Source organism: Patagioenas fasciata, chromosome 5 (genome assembly GCF_037038585.1).
Source record: "Patagioenas fasciata isolate bPatFas1 chromosome 5, bPatFas1.hap1, whole genome shotgun sequence".
In the NCBI taxonomy this organism is placed as follows: domain Eukaryota; kingdom Metazoa; phylum Chordata; class Aves; order Columbiformes; family Columbidae; genus Patagioenas; species Patagioenas fasciata.
In genome coordinates this window covers 65,395,601-65,413,485 of record NC_092524.1, presented here as the reverse complement: position 1 = coordinate 65,413,485, position 17,885 = coordinate 65,395,601, and the positions used below count along the sequence as shown (strand labels likewise).

General features: G+C 40.5%; 1 protein-coding gene across 3 annotated transcripts in view; it reads left to right on the top strand.

Annotated features, from left to right (window-relative positions):
- Positions 1 to 17,885, top strand: part of PPM1A (protein phosphatase, Mg2+/Mn2+ dependent 1A) — a 33,243-nt gene continuing 15,358 nt past the window's right edge. Inside the window, exons 1-3 of one of the 3 annotated variants that reach the window (XM_071809756.1) lie at positions 1 to 393; positions 14,835 to 15,686; positions 17,459 to 17,576. In XM_071809756.1, the coding sequence (XP_071665857.1) occupies positions 14,853 to 15,686; positions 17,459 to 17,576 (952 nt within the window). In that variant the 5' untranslated portion in view covers positions 1 to 393; positions 14,835 to 14,852. The remainder of the gene's footprint in view (positions 394 to 14,834; positions 15,687 to 17,458; positions 17,577 to 17,885) is intronic. The other 2 variants (XM_071809755.1, XM_065839976.2) reach the window with 2 other exon arrangements.

Genomic DNA, 17,885 nt, shown 5'->3' with positions numbered 1-17,885 from the left:
CTGCGCGAGCGGCGGGGGCGCGGACGACGGTCCGCGGGGCTGCGCGAGTGGGCGCGGAGCTCGGGCGGGCGGGAGGGGGCCGGGGAGGGGGGGACCGGCGGCGGCCGAGCGGCGAGCGAGGAGGGGGGGAGAGCAGCGGGGGCGAGATGAGCGCTGGGCTCCCCCTGGGCAGAGAGCCGCCCTCCGCAGCCGCCGCCTGTGAATGAACTGAGGCGAGGCCGCCAGCCGGGTGCCCCCCTCCTCCTTCCCCTTGTCCCCGGGCCGGCCCGCCCGCCGCCGGTCCCACCGCGGACGTCCCCGCCTGCCCCCGGCCTCCCTGCCCTCACGCACCTTCGGCTGCGCGGAGCGCGGCCCTGCCCGCCACAGCCGGCACCGTCCGCCGCGGCCGGGGCGGTAAGTGGCGCAGCGCGGTGCGGGGCCTCCGGCGGGCCGGGCCCGGGCGGGTGAGGGGGCGGTGGTGGCGGGCCCGGGCTGCGCTGGAGCGCCGCGTCCGCAACGCCTGGGCCCCGGGGCCTGTAAACAAGCGGGGGCGGCCTGCGCGGGGGCCGCTCTCCCTGTGGGCTCCGCGGGAGGGTGGCGGGAAGGCTGTTCCTCCCTCCCGGCTGAGGAGCGAGGCGCCATCCCCAGCGGCAGCAGCTGGTGCCGGGGCGGCGGGAGGGAGGGAAATGGGAAAGGGGGTGCGATCTCGCCTGGGATGCTGCTGACGGGAGCCCCTTCCCCTCCTCGGGGCTGGGGGTGGCCCCGCTGCGCAGCCCCTGCATTGCGGGATGGGGGTGGCATGGCAGCCCCCGGACTGGGCATGGGGGGAGAAGGAGAGGAGGAGGAGGGTGAGCTGAGGGTTTGGGGCCTGGCTCAGGTAACAGCAGCTTTCCCTTTCTCTCTTCGCCCCCACGCCTCCCCCTTCCTTGGCCTATTCAGAGTTCATTTAATAATGGCTATAAACAGCCTCCTCTCCCATCGCCACCCAAACGCTTGGGGCACGGCACTGAGAAAAAAAAAAAAATCTATTTATATCTATTTATAAAGCACCCCACCCTGGCGAGGGTCGGAGCATCAAGCACTCCCCACATAGTGACATTATTATGCAGCGGGTGGTTTTCCCTTGCCAACGCCTTTCGGGCGTTTAAAGTTTTGAGGGAGATCTCGCTGCCTTTGAAAACAGTGTCGTGAGTAAAGGTTACACCAATGATCTGTCATAACATGCGTGTTAGAAGTAGACAGAAGAAAATGCTCTCCCCGATTACAGAGGTATCCAGTGATGTACTGGATAATCGAATTGGACTTGCATGTTAAATGCCAGAGATTCTGAGCATAAATCTAACCTTTTTATTACATTAGCTTGTATTATAGGAGATATAATACAGCTTTAAGACTGGGTGCAGGTTAATAGTTTTGATTTTGTGTGTATGTGTATATATTTATTTAGCACAATTAAAATATTTTAGTGTTGCCATGTATATGGCAAAATTTTGTTGGTTGCAAAACTAATGTTTAAGTTTACAGTAGTACTTGCAAAGAACTCATTTTCTCGGAGTGGTGCTTTTTGTCAAATGAGAAAGTGCTGGTCACTCCGATGGCTTGTGTGGTAACCTTAACGTTTGAGGTCCTGTATGTCCTATTTATTTTTATTTGTTTTAAGTAGAAGGCAGTTTTAGATCCTGAGAGCAGTAGGTTTGAAGACAGGTTATATGTTTTCCTTAGATTGTGATGTTTAGCATCAGAGCAAGTAGAATCATTTTATAAAGTAGAAGTTCTAACTCTTATGATTCTAAGAAATTACTTTCCCAGTATGAGCCACTGTAGCATTTTCCTGAGCCTGTACGTGTGCTGTTTCAGAGGCTTGGTGGCTGAAGCAGGATTTGTGAAGGACTAGTGAAACTGAAGCGAGATGACTGTTGTTACTCAGGACCTTGTGTGAATTGCCAAATGGCCAAGAATTGTGCAAGTTCTACGCACATTTCTTCTCTGATAGCTTCCCTTCTGTTACTATTCATAGTTTTCCTATGAATAACGTAAGAGGTGGGGGGTGGAAAAGCACGTGTTAGGGCAGTTTTACATCTTACCTATCGAATCAGAGTAACAGTCAAAGGGAAGGTGTTGAAGGAGAGCAGTTTGATGGGGGCACCAGCATTTTCCCTGAGGAAGGGACAGCTGTTCCCAAAGCTTTCTCTTCCAGGCCTTTCTGGGTCTACCTTTTGTATGTGGGACTGGGCTAAGAGTAAGAGACTTGCTGATGCATCGTGCCAGTTATTAATGTTTTCCTTGCAGACGTAGATACCTGATAAAACCCTCTGATAAATGCAGCTTGTACTGGAGAGACCTGGTCTGTACTCTCACGTTTCTGGCATATTCATGTTTTTCTTTTATAGAGACAAGGCCTAATTCTGGTTTATAGGTTTACTCCTTTGGTTGGCGATTGTCTGGTAAATCTCTCCCCTTGAGGTGCAGTAGAAAACTATACCTGTTTTCCAAGTATTTATTTAACTGTCTATGGGTGAGCTTGAGATACTTTTGTTGAAACTGAGGAGGAGAGATGGAAATGCCAAATGACTGGTGAAGCTTGCAGGTCTAAACAAGCAGAACTCACTTAGTGCAATTTGAATTAAAGCAGAATACAAAAAAGTTTTTCTGTAAAATCAAGCTAGTCGCTTCTTATCTGGAGTGCAGCTTATGCAGTGAAGTTGAGTCATTCTTGCTGAGATAGCATTTTAAAAACCGTCGTTAAAATGCTTAGATATTTAACTCTGACACAGTATAATTTGCAAACTTATGTAACTGGTATGTTTTTGAATGCAGCTGTCAATAAGAGATCTTACTGCACTTTTCCTTCCTAGTGAAAGCAGGGAATATAAAGCAGCTGCTTTCACAAGATGACCTAGAGATAAGTAATTTAACAGTCATGTATTTCTTACTAAAATATTGACATTACTATTGACCTAATTTTTACGTGTTCAGGTGTATTCTGATGTAAATATACTTTTTTTGCCCAATTGGCTAAGCAGAACTGCATTGCAATTAAGTGATTGAATAATGCAGATTGTGCTATTAAATAAGCAAGTTTTGGAATGGGAAGTACTGTAAAATAATTGTGTTCATTTCATCTCTGAAAGCCTGCAACTCATTTTAAAGGCCAGAATAGTAACAATGTTTGAAGTTAATAATGGCTTAGCATAGTTACACCTGAACCAGACAACATTTATTCTTACTATTGCATGTGTCCCTTCCTAATTTTTGCTCTTTTCTCAGAAATCATACATCACTTTTACTTTTTTGAAACATAGATGCATCATCTGTAACTGGTTTTAGATTATGCAACCTGTAGTCTCATTTGTTCTTTTGATAATTAAGCCCTATTTGGATACTACTTTGTTGCTGAATGCTTCCTGATCTCTCTGGTTTTTGTCAGATGATCCAAATTTCAGTTAAAAATACTAGGATAAGAAATAAACTTATGTAAAATTTAAACATGCTGAACTACAATGATCTTCATTGAAAGAATGGCACATTGCAAAGTATGAAGTCCATGTAGATGATACGTAATCCCTGAAAAGATGCTGTTATTCTTAGGCTATTTAAAAGATCCAAGGGATATACAGAATGTGATTTTTATGACATTATATATATATTTCATTAGCCAATGTATAAAAATGTTGTTTAAGAAGGATTTGTGTGTGTGAGCCATGATGTGGTGTGGATCACAGTGAAGATAGCTTCTTTATATTTCTTCTGTTCTCTGTCTGTGAAGGAACAATTCAGGATTTATTAAGATTTAATATTGCTAGAGTAAATAATTTAAATCTTAAGACTAGGGAGAACGTTTAGACCAAGGAGATTGTAATCAGGGCAGGGGAAGCAAGCAACTGTGATACCATGGAAGTGAGTAAACTTTTCGGTGGTTGTTGGTTGTGGGTGTTTTTGTTTTTTCCTGGATACGGGTATTAAACTATCCAGCTGACTGTTACTGGTGTTAAACCAAGGCTGTAAAGTCTGCTTTTTTGTGTTTCTATCTGCCAGACTCTGCTCTGTGTTAAACCACATACTAAGTTACACATGTCTGTTAGGTCTACATATTTTTCTTTTATTTTTTTAAATTTCATTTCTCTTTGTGTTTAAACTGAACAGACCTTTGTTTTACTGTGTGTTTGCTTTATTCTTTTTGCTTTCATGTACCCATAAAAGTAACTAATGGATATTTCAGCTTGCTACTGAAGTCTGAAAAATAGTGTATTTATAAATATGTGAAACAGTTGCTCAGGTTTTTCTAACAGCTCATCTAACAAGGTGTTTCTATGTGACTAAAACAACAGAATAAAACTTCCTTCATCTACAGATAGTTCCAATGAAGTACACTTCTGCTGTTTGGAGTGTAAATTTTCTGGCAGTATACTGGCAAAAGAGCATCTAAGAGTGATACAAAGGAAAAAAGACAACTTGCTAATCAGGTTTCAATATTGAAATGTAGAGAAGTGCTAGCAGTTTACCCATAGAAGAAAAAGTACAGTAGCCTCTTTATTGCTAACATCTTAATTCTCAGTTCAGGTAAGAATATTTTAATAAATAAAATGGTCTCTGAAGTCTTCTAAGAAAACAGTTGACAAACTCAATAAGCTCAAGTGTAGCATGACTTGTGTTCTGATAGTTGGAGTTTCAATAAAGCAAAGCACCTAAATGTACCTGTACCTATACTGATAGGGCACGTGCAGCTGAGTTCTGTGAGGCAGCTCAGGTGGGTGATGTTGCTCTCCTGTTTAAACGCCTTGCTGGATTGTGACCTAGAGGATGAAACATGCTTTTGTGTTTGGACCTCAGCTGTAACTTGAAGGGATTTGCTGTATCTATACATACAATTAATTGCCAACTCTACTTTCGTTCTGGAATTTGGATAGTAGCCTGTGTTCTTCTTGACCATGTATCATTGCTATTTGTGCATAAAATTGTGCTGGTTTTTTTGCTTGTGAACTACCCTAAAATGCAATAGCCACAAGAATTGTGTAAACTACCTGAGGAATTCTCCAGCTTAAGTTAAGTAAAACCCAGTCTTTGGAAAGGTGTGCAGAATGTGGAAAAATGTGGGCAGGTAGGTGGTTAGTACTAAATTGTACTAACTAATCTGATGAAGAAAGCATCAATTTCTATCGGTAAATATTTTTTTTGTTGCTCCAATCAATTATATTAAGTATTTGGACAGACGCTACATAAAAATCTTGTGCTGCTTCTCTCTGTAAAGAACCATTCTGAGGCTGCACATTGAGGCCTTGTGAGTTTAGGAGATGCTGGCATTAGCACTGCCTGGATTTTGAAGAACAGGTGAATTTGACAGTGTCCTCAAGTTTGGACTCAGCACCTTCCTGCCTCATTCATCATAGGCAAACCTGCCAGCTCTGGACTGATGGTGAACTTGGTAACCAGTGTGACCCTTCGAAGAAAGCCTTCTGTCCTCAAAGTTATTGTTTGCATAAAAGGCTAAAACAATAGGGGCTTTCCTTTAGTTTCTTTTTTTTTTCTCTTCTATTTTTATGTAGTCTTGGGGGAAGAATCTACTTTATAGCGGCAGTCATTCTCTATCCTTGTTCTTTTAATAAGATAGGAATGCTGAGGATGTGAGGGCAAAATAGCTTTGTAAATTAAAGCTCTGTGTGTGTACCAATGACTGAACTTGGGCTTTTCCTAAGCTTTGAGGATTTGATTTCCAGGTCTTAATGTGCTTCTGGCATAGTTTTGATGTCATTTCCTTGCAAGCAAAGCCAGGTTATAGCTGTACACTTCAGAACATTTCCTATTTTATTCCCAATTTATTCCCATGTGTAGTCATGAGGTCTGAAGTCTCCTCTATTCTGCTTTTCCTGTATAGTGGTAGTGTTGCTGAGATTAGAACCCACAAATATTTTCATGTAAAATGAAAGGTCTGGAAAATTTCTGATGTACTTACTTGGAATTATTTCATAATATTGGGTACTTGGCTAAACAGGAAATTTTGGGGTCTTCATGCAAATATCATGTAATCATTGGGCACATGCATACTGGCTGTGTTTTCTCTAAACAGTTTATTTTTATTTTACTCTCAAGCACTATCTGTATAAAGTTTATTTTCACTTGGATTTTTTATTTCCATATTGATAAATAAATTGCTCATGAAACAAATCAGAAATAGGTGGGTGATGCTTATTGTTGAAGTTAGGAAGATGTGATGTTTGAAAGCTTTAAATAATTACTTTAGAAAAAGAGCAGTGACCTTGGTGAGCACCTGGAGAAACAGTGACTAAAAATGGAAGAGGGTATAGTGTGAGGATTCCTGTGTTCAGTTTTCTTTAAGGTATAAGAGACTGTGTTAACTGGGATTTCAAGGTGTTCGTGGTGAGGTTATCGGTGAAAGAGTGTGACAGAAGGATGGTGGGATTCTACAAGAATTTGTACACACTACCACAGGCGACAATACCAAATTATGTTAACTGTAAAGAAGTAGCAGTTTCCCGAGCTTCATCACCACAAATGAGAGAAAGTGTGTGTGTGTGTGTGAGTGTAATTTTTTTGCTATATTTCAGGAGTGGTTCAATTATTGCGCTTGGTGTTCTGTTGTTTTTTAAATTACTGTTATTCAGACCTCCCTTTGCTTTTGGAGTCTCAGTGAATAATCCCATTGGGACTTCTTTCCATTTAACATCTTTTTTCTAGTTTATTTTAACACTTCAGCTAAAACCCTGACAAAGATGAATTGGCAGTAGCTTCATTCCAATCCAGTGGCTTTTGAACCACCTGAACAGTCCTGATCATTCCAATAAGTTATTCTGTCTAGAGGCTTTTTACCCAATAACTTCTCTTTCCTCTTCTGAGTAGTGGCAGGATGGGCTAGGACTCCAACTCTGTCTTGATTTTTCTGAATAGGTTTATCTGAACTTGGGAAAAAGGTAAATGCTTTTTGGTTTTTGGTCATGTAGTTGGTTGGTTGATTTGTTTTTCTTACACAGAAACAGCAGTGGAATAGTGTGATTCTTCCACTAAAGAAAACATCTGTCTATGAGTCTTCAACTCTCTTTTTATGGCAGGTATTGTTTGATTGATAATACTAGCAGTGAACAAAGATGTTGAGGCTTCAAGCTGTAAACGAGAGATCAAAAAAAATTAAAGAACAGGATTATTAAGCTGTTGAGCCATTGATATGTTCAGATCTGTTCAATTCTTGGACTTTCAGTGGCTTCTACTCAAGTAAGAATTGTGAACTAAGGTCATGATGTCTAGGAGTTGGGTAATATTCTGTTATGATGGTAGGTAAGAGTGGCAGAGCACTCTTGGTATTACAAATACTGGAGAAAATGGTAATTCAGCTTTTATGACTTATTGTAACTCTAGTCTCCTGTGTTGTCTTTTTTCAGTTTCTTTTATTTCCCCTATTTTCTTTTTGGTGATACTATTGCTGTGCATAGTTCGGCTGGAATAGCTGCGTAGCACTCTGTACTCTTTCTGACATGAGCACTTTGGATGGCATTCTTATTTTCGCTTGTTTGCCTTGCTCTTTCAAAAAAATTGGATCTCACTGCATCTCATTGATATGGAAAATGAAGCAAGACCTTTCTTTCTCCGACTTCTGTCTGCATAGACTGCAGCTTCCTTGGATCTTCCAGCTCCTTTTTACAGAGCTTGCTTCAATGGGGATTTGAATTTTGGCTGGAGTCTGCAGGAATTTGTGTGCTGTTAACAAAGCAGTTGTCTAATCTCTTTGTCTAAAATGGGTGTCTTTTTGTTTCTCTTCCAACACTTTTAAGTAAGAAATCTTTGGAAAATGAAGTATAACCAGAAAGGTGCTGAACTGAACACCAGCATGGGCATGTTTTCTGCTTATTAATGCTTTCAAGCAAGGACCTTGGCTTTTTCGTTCTCATACTGTTCAGACAGCAGCATATGAATTTATGCAGAGCTACCTCATTGATTTTCATAGTACTTGTTAATCCCATCTTGGTTGTCGACACAGTTTTATGTGGTGATTGGGCTGCTTGTACTTTGATACTCCTGCCTGGTGTGGTGGTTTTTTTTCTTATTCTTTCCCATCTCTAATTTGTAATACAAATATTTAGAAAGAAGCAAGAATTCTCTTTGGGCCAAGAAATATTACCTTAATTGTGTTCTGAGAGTGCCAGTCATGTTAGGATCCTGATGAGTGACTGCTGGTTGTGGATGCTGGTCGTATCTCCTGTCAAAATCAATGTAGTGATTTTTCTATTTGCAGAAGTGGTCCTAGTGAGTCTGGAAAGAAGTTACTTCTTCAGTAACTGACCATAGAACAAAACGAAAATAACTCCATAAAGAAATCTTGAAACTACATCACCATCTTTCAGATTTCTGCAGGAGCAATTTGTTAGAGAGATGAATTCTCTTTCTTCAATGTCCAGGGCTTTTTCACAAATCAGATTACATACATCTCCTTTGGAGGGAGCTTGAACCTCAGCCAATATACATTCAGATTGAGAATAGCAGCTCCTAGTTTAACCTTGGAACAGGTTTTCTGGTCTGCAGAAAGGTAGGCAGGAGCAGAAAAAGGTGTTTTAAGAAAAAGATGAAACATGTTGTTGGAGGGAGGGTGTTAACTTAGAAATGGTTACCTTCTGTGTTCTAGGAGACTTGGAGGCTTTAGCAATCCTCACCTGAATCCTGTCCACCCCACCATACACACACACGAAAAATAAATTGACATAGGAAGACAAGTAGGATAAAATATTTTGCTGCTTATTACAGAGAGACATTCAGAAAGGCCGTTAGCTCCTGAGAATGAGAGAGGATTTTAAGCAGATGTTTTTAAAAAAAAAAAAAACAAAAACTCCTCGCAAAACAATCTAACTAAGTGAAATGGCAGTGCCTGCGGCCAAGCGATCAACAGATCAGAGCTCATAGGTGTCTGTATCAGGGGTGCAGTGATTTAGGGCTTTCTGCTGTGCTATGAAGTTGTAATCACTGTTACGTATTACAGGGAGAGTGGGAGGGTGTGTGGGGAAAGGTTAAACGATTCATACTTTCCCTTGTACATACAGAGTCATTAACTTGCTTACGTTTGGGGTTCTTTTGCCCCTTGTCTTGCTTGTGCCGATGTGTAGATACTCTTGCCTGTCTGAAGGCCTGTTTCTGAGGACTTTGATATTTCTCCCTTTATTCTCTTTAAACTAACCCTTCCAACTGTCTGCCTTTTCCTATTCCCTTTATCTGTTGCAGGCCATAGCTCCTACATCTGTCCTAAAACAAAAAATTGGTTAATATTGTAATAAAATTTCTTACCCTTATGGGTGGTTTCTTCTTATGTTCTTCTATTTGCAATTGTTGTACTGAAATATAACACAGATTACAGTAACATGTCTGAGAAGCGAAGTGCTCTGGTGGGGAAATTGGGTGTTAGTCCATGCTTATTAAAACAACCCCATTTCTGTATTTTATTTCTTTTCCTTATTTTTTGTGGGCACTTTGCGTTTCCTAGTTGGCCATGTAGTCCTGTGTCTACATCAACTATAATTTTCAGTACTTTATTGACGTTGTTGAACCGTGAGTGCCGGAACTCAATCCTATAGCCTCCGATAGTTTCAAAATAGTTTCATTGGCAAGGAGCTTTTTCATGACTTCATTCAGCCCATGACTGTGGTGTAATTATGTCTCCTCATCTGCGTGTTCTGTTTTATTTTAGTCATTCTTCTGATCCCTGGGATGATCTCTAACATGTTGTTTGTTAACGTTAATTGATTTGGGGCATCCAATATGTACCGTCAGTTTTTCATTCAACAGACGCTAACTTCTGAAAATGTTTCCACATTTGCACCATTGCATGCGGACTGGTTACTTAAGGCGGGGGAAAAGTACCATGGATCAGACTGAAGTGATCAAATGTCCTTTTTCTGTTCAGTAGCAGTCTGTATAATTTGGTGAGTTACTCTGTGTCCTGTAGTTCAAGTAAAGGTTGTAATCACTCTTTATGGTGCTCATTACAACGCACAGGGCGTAATGTCACTTGGAGAATTGTTCCAGGAAATTAGAATATGGGGACATTTCTTGGCTTAGTTTGGATAAGAGCCTGTGACTTCAGTGTGGTTCATATAAGCAGCTTATCCTAGTGTAAGGAATACAACCCGAACATTGTTTGAAAAAGAATTATTAAATTACATATTGCTGAAGTACAAGTTTCAGATGGGGGTGGTTGGTTTTCTTGGAAAAGACAACCAAATCCTTGTCTGAATTCCCTGGAAAAATAAATTGTCTTTTTACATGGATATGTGGAGTTACATTAGCTGTCCGTTGTGAACAGCTTAAGACTTACCTTCGTTTGAACCTTCAAGCAAATGAATAGGCAAATAGCAAAACAGTAAAATTTATTTTCCTGTGTATCAGAAGGCAATATAGTTGTGCTCTCTGGATAGCACAATTTGAGGGCCAAATGAAGGGGCAAAGTGATTTCATGCATTCCAGTGATGTATCTGTGGTTGTCCATGGTTGTCCATGGTCCGGGATACTAATTAACCTCCTTTTCTTTGCCCCTCTGTTCTCTAGTTGCGTCTATTTTCGAGGAGTTCAGCTACTGACTCTTTGGCATGCTCCATTCATTATTTCAGTTTTGTTTCTAATGCTGCAGTCCTTTGAATTCTGGTCCTCTTGTGTTTTATCCAAGATCTTGTTACTTGTGTTGTGTTGTTTTGTTTTGTTTTTTTTTTTTTAAATAGGCTCTGTACGGTATTCTTGCTTTTCTATCTGCAAACTGCAACTTGAGTTTTTTGTGCACTTGCTGTAGAGGCTGTCCTGCAGTTTGACCTGCGCTAAATTCACATTTCAGAAGTAATGGTTTAGATGCACTCGTAGATGCATAGTTGTGTCCCCTGCATATTCGTTTTTGTGCATAGGGATCCATTTTCACTTTTAGTTTTGTTCAGAAGCCTCTCTATTCTCCAGAGCCAAAACCTGGAAACTTTGGCTGCAGAAAGCTCTTCTCTTTTAGGAGAAACTAATGGAAGTCATGGATATGGAGATGGTGAATCCAGAATCATCGTAGGCTAAAATGGAAGTTTGCTTGACTAATCATGGCAGTTGCAGTGCCAGATGATATTTTAGAGTTACTATTTCTGAAGAAAATATTCCACCTCTGATCTTTTTACAGGGCACTGCTGCTATAGAACTGTTCAGAATTGTCCTTCATTAAGAAAAAAGCAGGAGGTGGTGTACATTTGCCACTAAATTTCAAAGTGCGTTTTCTCTTACTTTGGCTTTAATAGGAATAGGGATAGGGATAATGTCTGTGTCCTTCAGTGCACATGTGCGTTGTTGAAGCATCCTGAAAGTGGAGGCTTCCAGAGTAGAGGGGCTGGTTCTGTTTGTTGCTATAAAACTCCAGTTTTCTAACATGATTGCAGAAATGTGTGGCTGGGTTGAGAAGGGCAAGGGGAAGGGTAGTAAAATTATTTGGAGAATAAGGGTTCTGAGGTGAGGACTGCTGTTTAGGAAGACAACTCAAAAATATAAGAGAGGATTAATTTAAACTGTATTTAGAATCTGTTGCTTTATTGCAGATCATGCACACAGACTGTTCTGGGTCTGACTTATCTCTGTAGTATTATTACATAACAAAGTTATGCTGTAACTTGGATGTTTGCACTGCTGTAGGTTAATCTGATTTGCATACAGTGTTACATGCTTAACTAAAGGTGTCATTCCGACTTAGTACAGTGCAAAACCACCTCGTGAAAGAATGAAGAATGTGCTCGTGGTTGAGGTAGACACTGATGTGTGAAAGGTGTTTCCGTTGATACGGACTCAAAAACAGATTTAGAAGATGTTTTTAGTAGGAAGTAGGCACATGCTTATGTCAGCCTTTTTGTGTGTATCCCATCTTTTAAAACCAAGATTGTTATTCTTTTTTTATAACTAAGGCTCTTTAAATTTTTCAGGTTTTAGCCACACATAAAGATGTGAGGGGAGAAGTAGCAGGTAGCCTCTGATTCATAACAATTCACGGATTAGTAATATTCACTTTTTTTTTTTAAGCAAGAATTGAAGTTCTGGAAAGACTAAAGGCTTGGCATATTCATCCTATCCCCAAGTAAACTGTGCCTTCCATTCAGCTACAGCGAGGATTTTGAAAACCTGGCCTACTCTCCTGCAGGTTTAGGCTGGCGTTCTGGTGGAAGAATGATTAACTGGAGTGTTGCAAGGAAGGCAACTGCTGTCTGTTGTTGCAGTTTTCAGGAGGTGACTACTTTGTGCTATGGGCTGTGAGTAATTTCCTAAGCAGAAGTTACGTGACCGCATTGTGGTTTTCCTTCTGCCTGGTTGTATTCGCATCTACGGTGGGGTAACTCGCACCCTTGAAGAATGTGTCAACATCTCACCTACAAGGCTTAATTTAGAATAGCAGCAGCTTTCAGTTTACCTTCTGGGGAGGGATGAGGCAACTGGGTTTTAAATGGAGAGTGGATTTATTAATTTTTGCAGTATGCTATCAGTTCTGTGTGAGTTGCTAGAACTGCACATGACCTGTCTGTATGTATTTTTAATCATGGTTTACATCACAAGCTACTGAGAGGGAAGAACCTCTTACAAAGCACAACTCTGCATATTGTATACCTCATAATGTGAGAGGTTAGAAGGAAAATGGCCTTTTTCAGTCCAAAATGACCGTCCTTGTGGTCAGTTTAACTATATCTTGTTTGTAATGCTTTGTTTTGACCACAGCAATACTGTAAAATGCTTTACAAAAATGTGGTATTTGCCAGGGCAATTTCTGTTTTTTGAGCTCTAAATTAAGGTGAAGTAACTGAATATCTGCATTCTGTTTTGTGATCTCTTTGACAAGAAGAAAGTGTTAGGCTTTAGCGTAAATTCTGCTGCTATAACGGAATGAATAAAAAGCCTGTTCTGCAAAATAATTCCCTGTTTGATTTACGGCAGCATTCTGTAATTATTTTGATCACTCTGACTTCACTAGAGTTGCATGTGAAGATAAAAAAGTCTAAGTTGTATTTTTTTCCTAGCAACTGCAGTAATGTGAACCTCATGCATGTACTTAGGATACAAGACCCAGTGTATACTATACTTTGTTGACTAGTTACAGTTTGTGTGGGCATCAATATTTTGGTTTTGCTTTTGAAAGGAGACAGAACTGGAGAAGCAGGGATTGGGATGAGAGGAAGCGGAGGTGTGCACTGCCACTGACATCTCTCTCCATACAGCTGAAGTATGTGCGGCTTTTGGTTTTGTTAACAAAGCACGTGAGCCAAGGAGTGTGTATCCAGTCCCCGTGCCTCACATTTGAATCACTGTTGTGGTGGAGATCAAATATAAACATTTCTTGACTGTTTATTCTAACACATACAGATGTTTTAGAAAGGTTGATAGTGGCTGGAAGAGGCAGTGTGAAATGTTTTGTTGTCACTTATAGCTGGAGCTGTATTGCAATAAAAGCCTGTTCTCAAAAAGTGATATCATTGCTTAGAAAACTGATAAAATATATTCCACATATAAGTTTAAATCTTCAAAAATCCGTAGTATACTAACTTTTCTTTCAGTGCAGCTCCCTAGTTGGGGCCTCAGGTAAAATCTGTTTCAGAGACTCTTCTCACAGTTAATTTTGGTCCACTGTCTTCAAATAAAAAAGCTTGTAGTCTTATTCCATTACCTTGTATAACAGTGATTTGCACACTCTTTGATGATTCCCAGGGAGAATTTGCAAGTATGTAAAATGTGTGACCCATTTTGTATGAATTTTTAATAATGAATGCACAAATAAACTGATGTGGATTAGAAGGGTGGGTTGGATGGTTAGGGTGTGAAAGCCATGAAGATAAACCAGTCAGTTTACACTGCCCACCAATATCATTCTTATTCTCTTAAGCATGAATATTTACTGCATCACATCCCAATGGTGAGGGGTGGAGGAGGGTAGGATGTGCATTGTATTGTCTGGCTTGAATAAGGAAGCATGAATTTACAATACTTGTGATTTTATTTCCAAAGAGATTTCCTTAGACTTGTCAGGGACAGTTGCCTTTCAGTGAAGCATGAATACATTAAGGTTTTAAGTAAATCTGCAGCGCAGACATATGAAGGAGCTTGCTGCGTAATTTAACTGAAAATCAAAGGATGAGCTTTCACAAGATGGCTGAGCCAAACTAAATGGCTTGTGCTGCCTAAAGGGACAGCTGCTCCGTTCAGAGTCCTGCTCCTACTTACCCAGCGTTACGTCTTCCTTTACGCAGCCTCTGGCATTCATCTTGCTCATTCAGACCGCTTTATCTGTTGGTTTTTGGTTTGTTGTTGGTTTTTTTTGTTTTGTTTTTTTAAGGAAAAAAAAAAAAGCCAACCAAACAAAAATCCTCCTCCCCCTAAAGAAAACTTCATCAGTTTGCTTTCATTTCTCCACCACCATCAGAAGAGCAGAATGTGAGCAGGACTTTGTGGCCAGCAGGTAGGGATGCAGGGAATGCCACTGTCCTGGGAACACTGAACTGTTTCATTGGCCCAGGAATCGCAGGGAGTGTTGGTATTCAGATGTGTGCCAGTTAAGTCCTCTTTCAAACTAATATTATACATGCTTGTACTAGAGGCTTTTGTCAGAATCATGAATGATGGTGGCATGTGAGTTCTTCAAGTAAAGCAGCTGAAAATACAGGCATGTGAAAAGTGCAGTTCAGCTGGTAGCAATGTCCTTGTTTAAATGAGATGAAAGCAATGCAAATCTCACTTGAGAGAGTCACAGAAAAGCCAGCTTTGTATCTTTGTCATCTTACCATGATTTTGGCTGTTATTTAATGGTTTCCAATAGGATGTTTAAACGAGATGTTGAAGAAATACCTTAATAATCCTTTCTTTCTTTTTAGAACTGAAGGAAAGTCATCATGGGAGCATTTTTAGACAAGCCAAAGATGGAGAAGCATAATGCCCAGGGGCAAGGGAATGGGCTTCGTTATGGTCTGAGTAGTATGCAAGGCTGGCGAGTTGAAATGGAGGATGCACATACGGCTGTGATCGGTTTGCCAAATGGACTTGACGGATGGTCGTTTTTTGCTGTATATGATGGGCACGCTGGATCACAGGTTGCCAAGTACTGCTGTGAGCATTTATTAGATCACATCACAAGCAACCAGGATTTTAAAGGGCCAGATGGGCCACCATCTGTGGAAAGTGTAAAGAGCGGCATCAGAACAGGTTTTCTGCAAATTGATGAACACATGAGAGTCATCTCCGAGAAGAAACATGGTGCAGACAGAAGTGGGTCAACAGCTGTGGGTGTCATGATTTCTCCCCAACATACATACTTCATCAACTGTGGAGACTCGAGAGGTTTACTTTGTAGAAACAGGAAGGTTCACTTCTTCACGCAGGATCACAAACCAAGCAATCCACTGGAGAAAGAGCGTATACAGAACGCCGGTGGCTCTGTAATGATTCAGCGTGTGAATGGCTCTCTTGCTGTTTCACGGGCACTTGGGGACTTCGATTACAAATGTGTCCATGGGAAGGGTCCTACAGAACAGCTAGTCTCACCCGAGCCTGAAGTTTATGAAATTGAGAGATCAGAAGAAGATGATCAGTTCATCATACTGGCTTGCGATGGTATCTGGGATGTTATGGGAAACGAAGAGCTGTGTGACTTTGTAAGATCCAGACTTGAAGTCACTGATGACCTTGAGAAAGTTTGCAATGAGATAGTTGACACCTGCTTGTACAAGGTAGCCAGACTTGAGAGAAGAAGTTTATTGTTTTACTGTTAGAAGTTTAGAAACAAGTTAAGAATAAGTTTTGATTCCAGTCTATAAGTGTCTGTTGGTTTGCATTAACGAGACTTTGACAGTAATTACCATGATTCCCACAAAAATGGTGATGGAGGGGAATGAACATGCAACAGAAACAGTATGGCTTTCTGGGTGGTTTTGGTTAATGAGGAGTTTAAAATCGCATGCAGATGCATTGTGATCCCTGGGAAAGTAGAAGCTGATGGCAATTTATAGACAAGCCAAGGACAGTAACTGATCTCTTCTGTTACACAATATACCTTAAAAACTTTACCTCCTAAGACTTAAATCAGGCTAGAGAATATTCTTTCCTAATCTTCCTCTCCTTTCCTGGGCATATAATACTGACATTACTGTTATAATTGCACCAAGATAAATGCAGAATGATTGAAACTTGACTTTGTATTTTGCAGTTTAAGTTTTCTTCTTGGCTGTATGAAGATCTGACTTCCTAAGTTCATTTTTATTCTGGTCCAATTACTATATTTCTTATTCAGCGTTTTGCAATACAGCTCTGAAACTAGCTCAAGTAGAAAGAAGATGGGACTGTTTTGTTTAACAGATCTGTGTAATTTTGTCTGCAATAACTTCTACTTTGTATTAGTAAGTGGCAGGATGATATAGTTATGGAAGAGATTTGAAATATTTAATTTGATAACTTGACACTTCCTTTTCCAGAAGCAAGCTGTAAGTCATAATGTAAAAAAGCCAGCTTTTTTGGTACGAAAGAGACAAGACAACATGACTAACAAGGTCATTGTTTCCGTTTTGGAAAGATGGAATTGCTTTGAAACACTTTGGCAGATTTATAATGCGTATATTTTTGTTTACGATTTTTGTCCGGTAATCCCAAAAACAAATGCCAGGGAAAGAACAGTGGCTGGTGGATGCTGTAAGCTTTGCAGTAGCGAACTGTCAGCACCCCCCCATACGCCCATACTCTCTTTTTAAATGCTGGCTTGTTCTCGATCTTGCTGACTTCAGTGGATTTAATTGGTGTTAAAAATCGAGTGTATGGATGCGTGTTTGCAGACCAAAGCAAAGAGTGTTGAAAGTAAACTAAGCGGTTACTTTTCATAAGCAAAGTGTTTGTATTTTCACCTGTTCAGGTATTAGGGTTCTGTTTAGTTTCTAAATGTTTCCATTTCAAAGAATACTTCTGTAAAGGCCTGGGACCCTTCCAGCTCGTCTTTTAACAGATTCTCACACTTGTAACTTTTCTTGTTTTAAAAGAAAAGAGGAAAAAAAAAAAAACCCTAATAGATGTGATTTTAGGTAGAAGCAGTGTCTGAATTCAGTACCTCCCTACTTAGTGCTTTCAGGCAGTAATGGTTTTGTTTACCCATCTAATACCTGTTTTCCCGAAATGATTGGGTAGTATTTAAAATAAGATGGAACGCAGCTTTGTAATTACACGTCACTCATTAGTAATGTTGGTTTCTAAAAGACAATGGGCTGTCTGTAAATGCCTCCGTGCAGTCTTCAGACCGGGAAAGAGTAAAGAACAAAATTGCTTAAAAGGTTGTACTGCAGACTTCTGGAATTCTGTAAGGGGGCGGGGGAAAATTAAGACTAATGATAATATTAATCTATAGTAGAAGTTGTATTCTAATATTGTATGATTTGTGAATTTCTGTTTGTAAAATGCTTTGATGTGTATTTAGCCTGGTGTAGTATACATTCTCAAATAATTTTTTCTTTTCCACCAGGGAAGTCGAGACAACATGAGTGTGATATTGATCTGTTTTCCGAATGCACCAAAGGTATCGCCAGAGGCGGTGAAAAGAGAGGCAGAGTTGGACAAGTACCTGGAAAGCAGAGTAGAAGGTGGATCATTTAAAAAAAAATAAGTAACTTTGTTTCTAAACAGACCCCCTGGCCCCTTTTCCCTTCCAGCAACTAAACTGTTAACACATACTGGCTTTTTAATAGACCTTCAAGTGCCATTGGCCATCTAGTGTACATCATTGAAAAAGGCACTCGTATAGTCCTGCTCTATGTCCTGAAAACATTCTGCTGTGAAAGTGCAGCAGCCTATAGCCTTGAAAATTAGGATGGCAGAGAAAGAATTCGTTTGTGCTCAGTGTTCTTCATGAGTCCATTGCCACTGCTGACTTCTGACCAGTAAATCCTGGT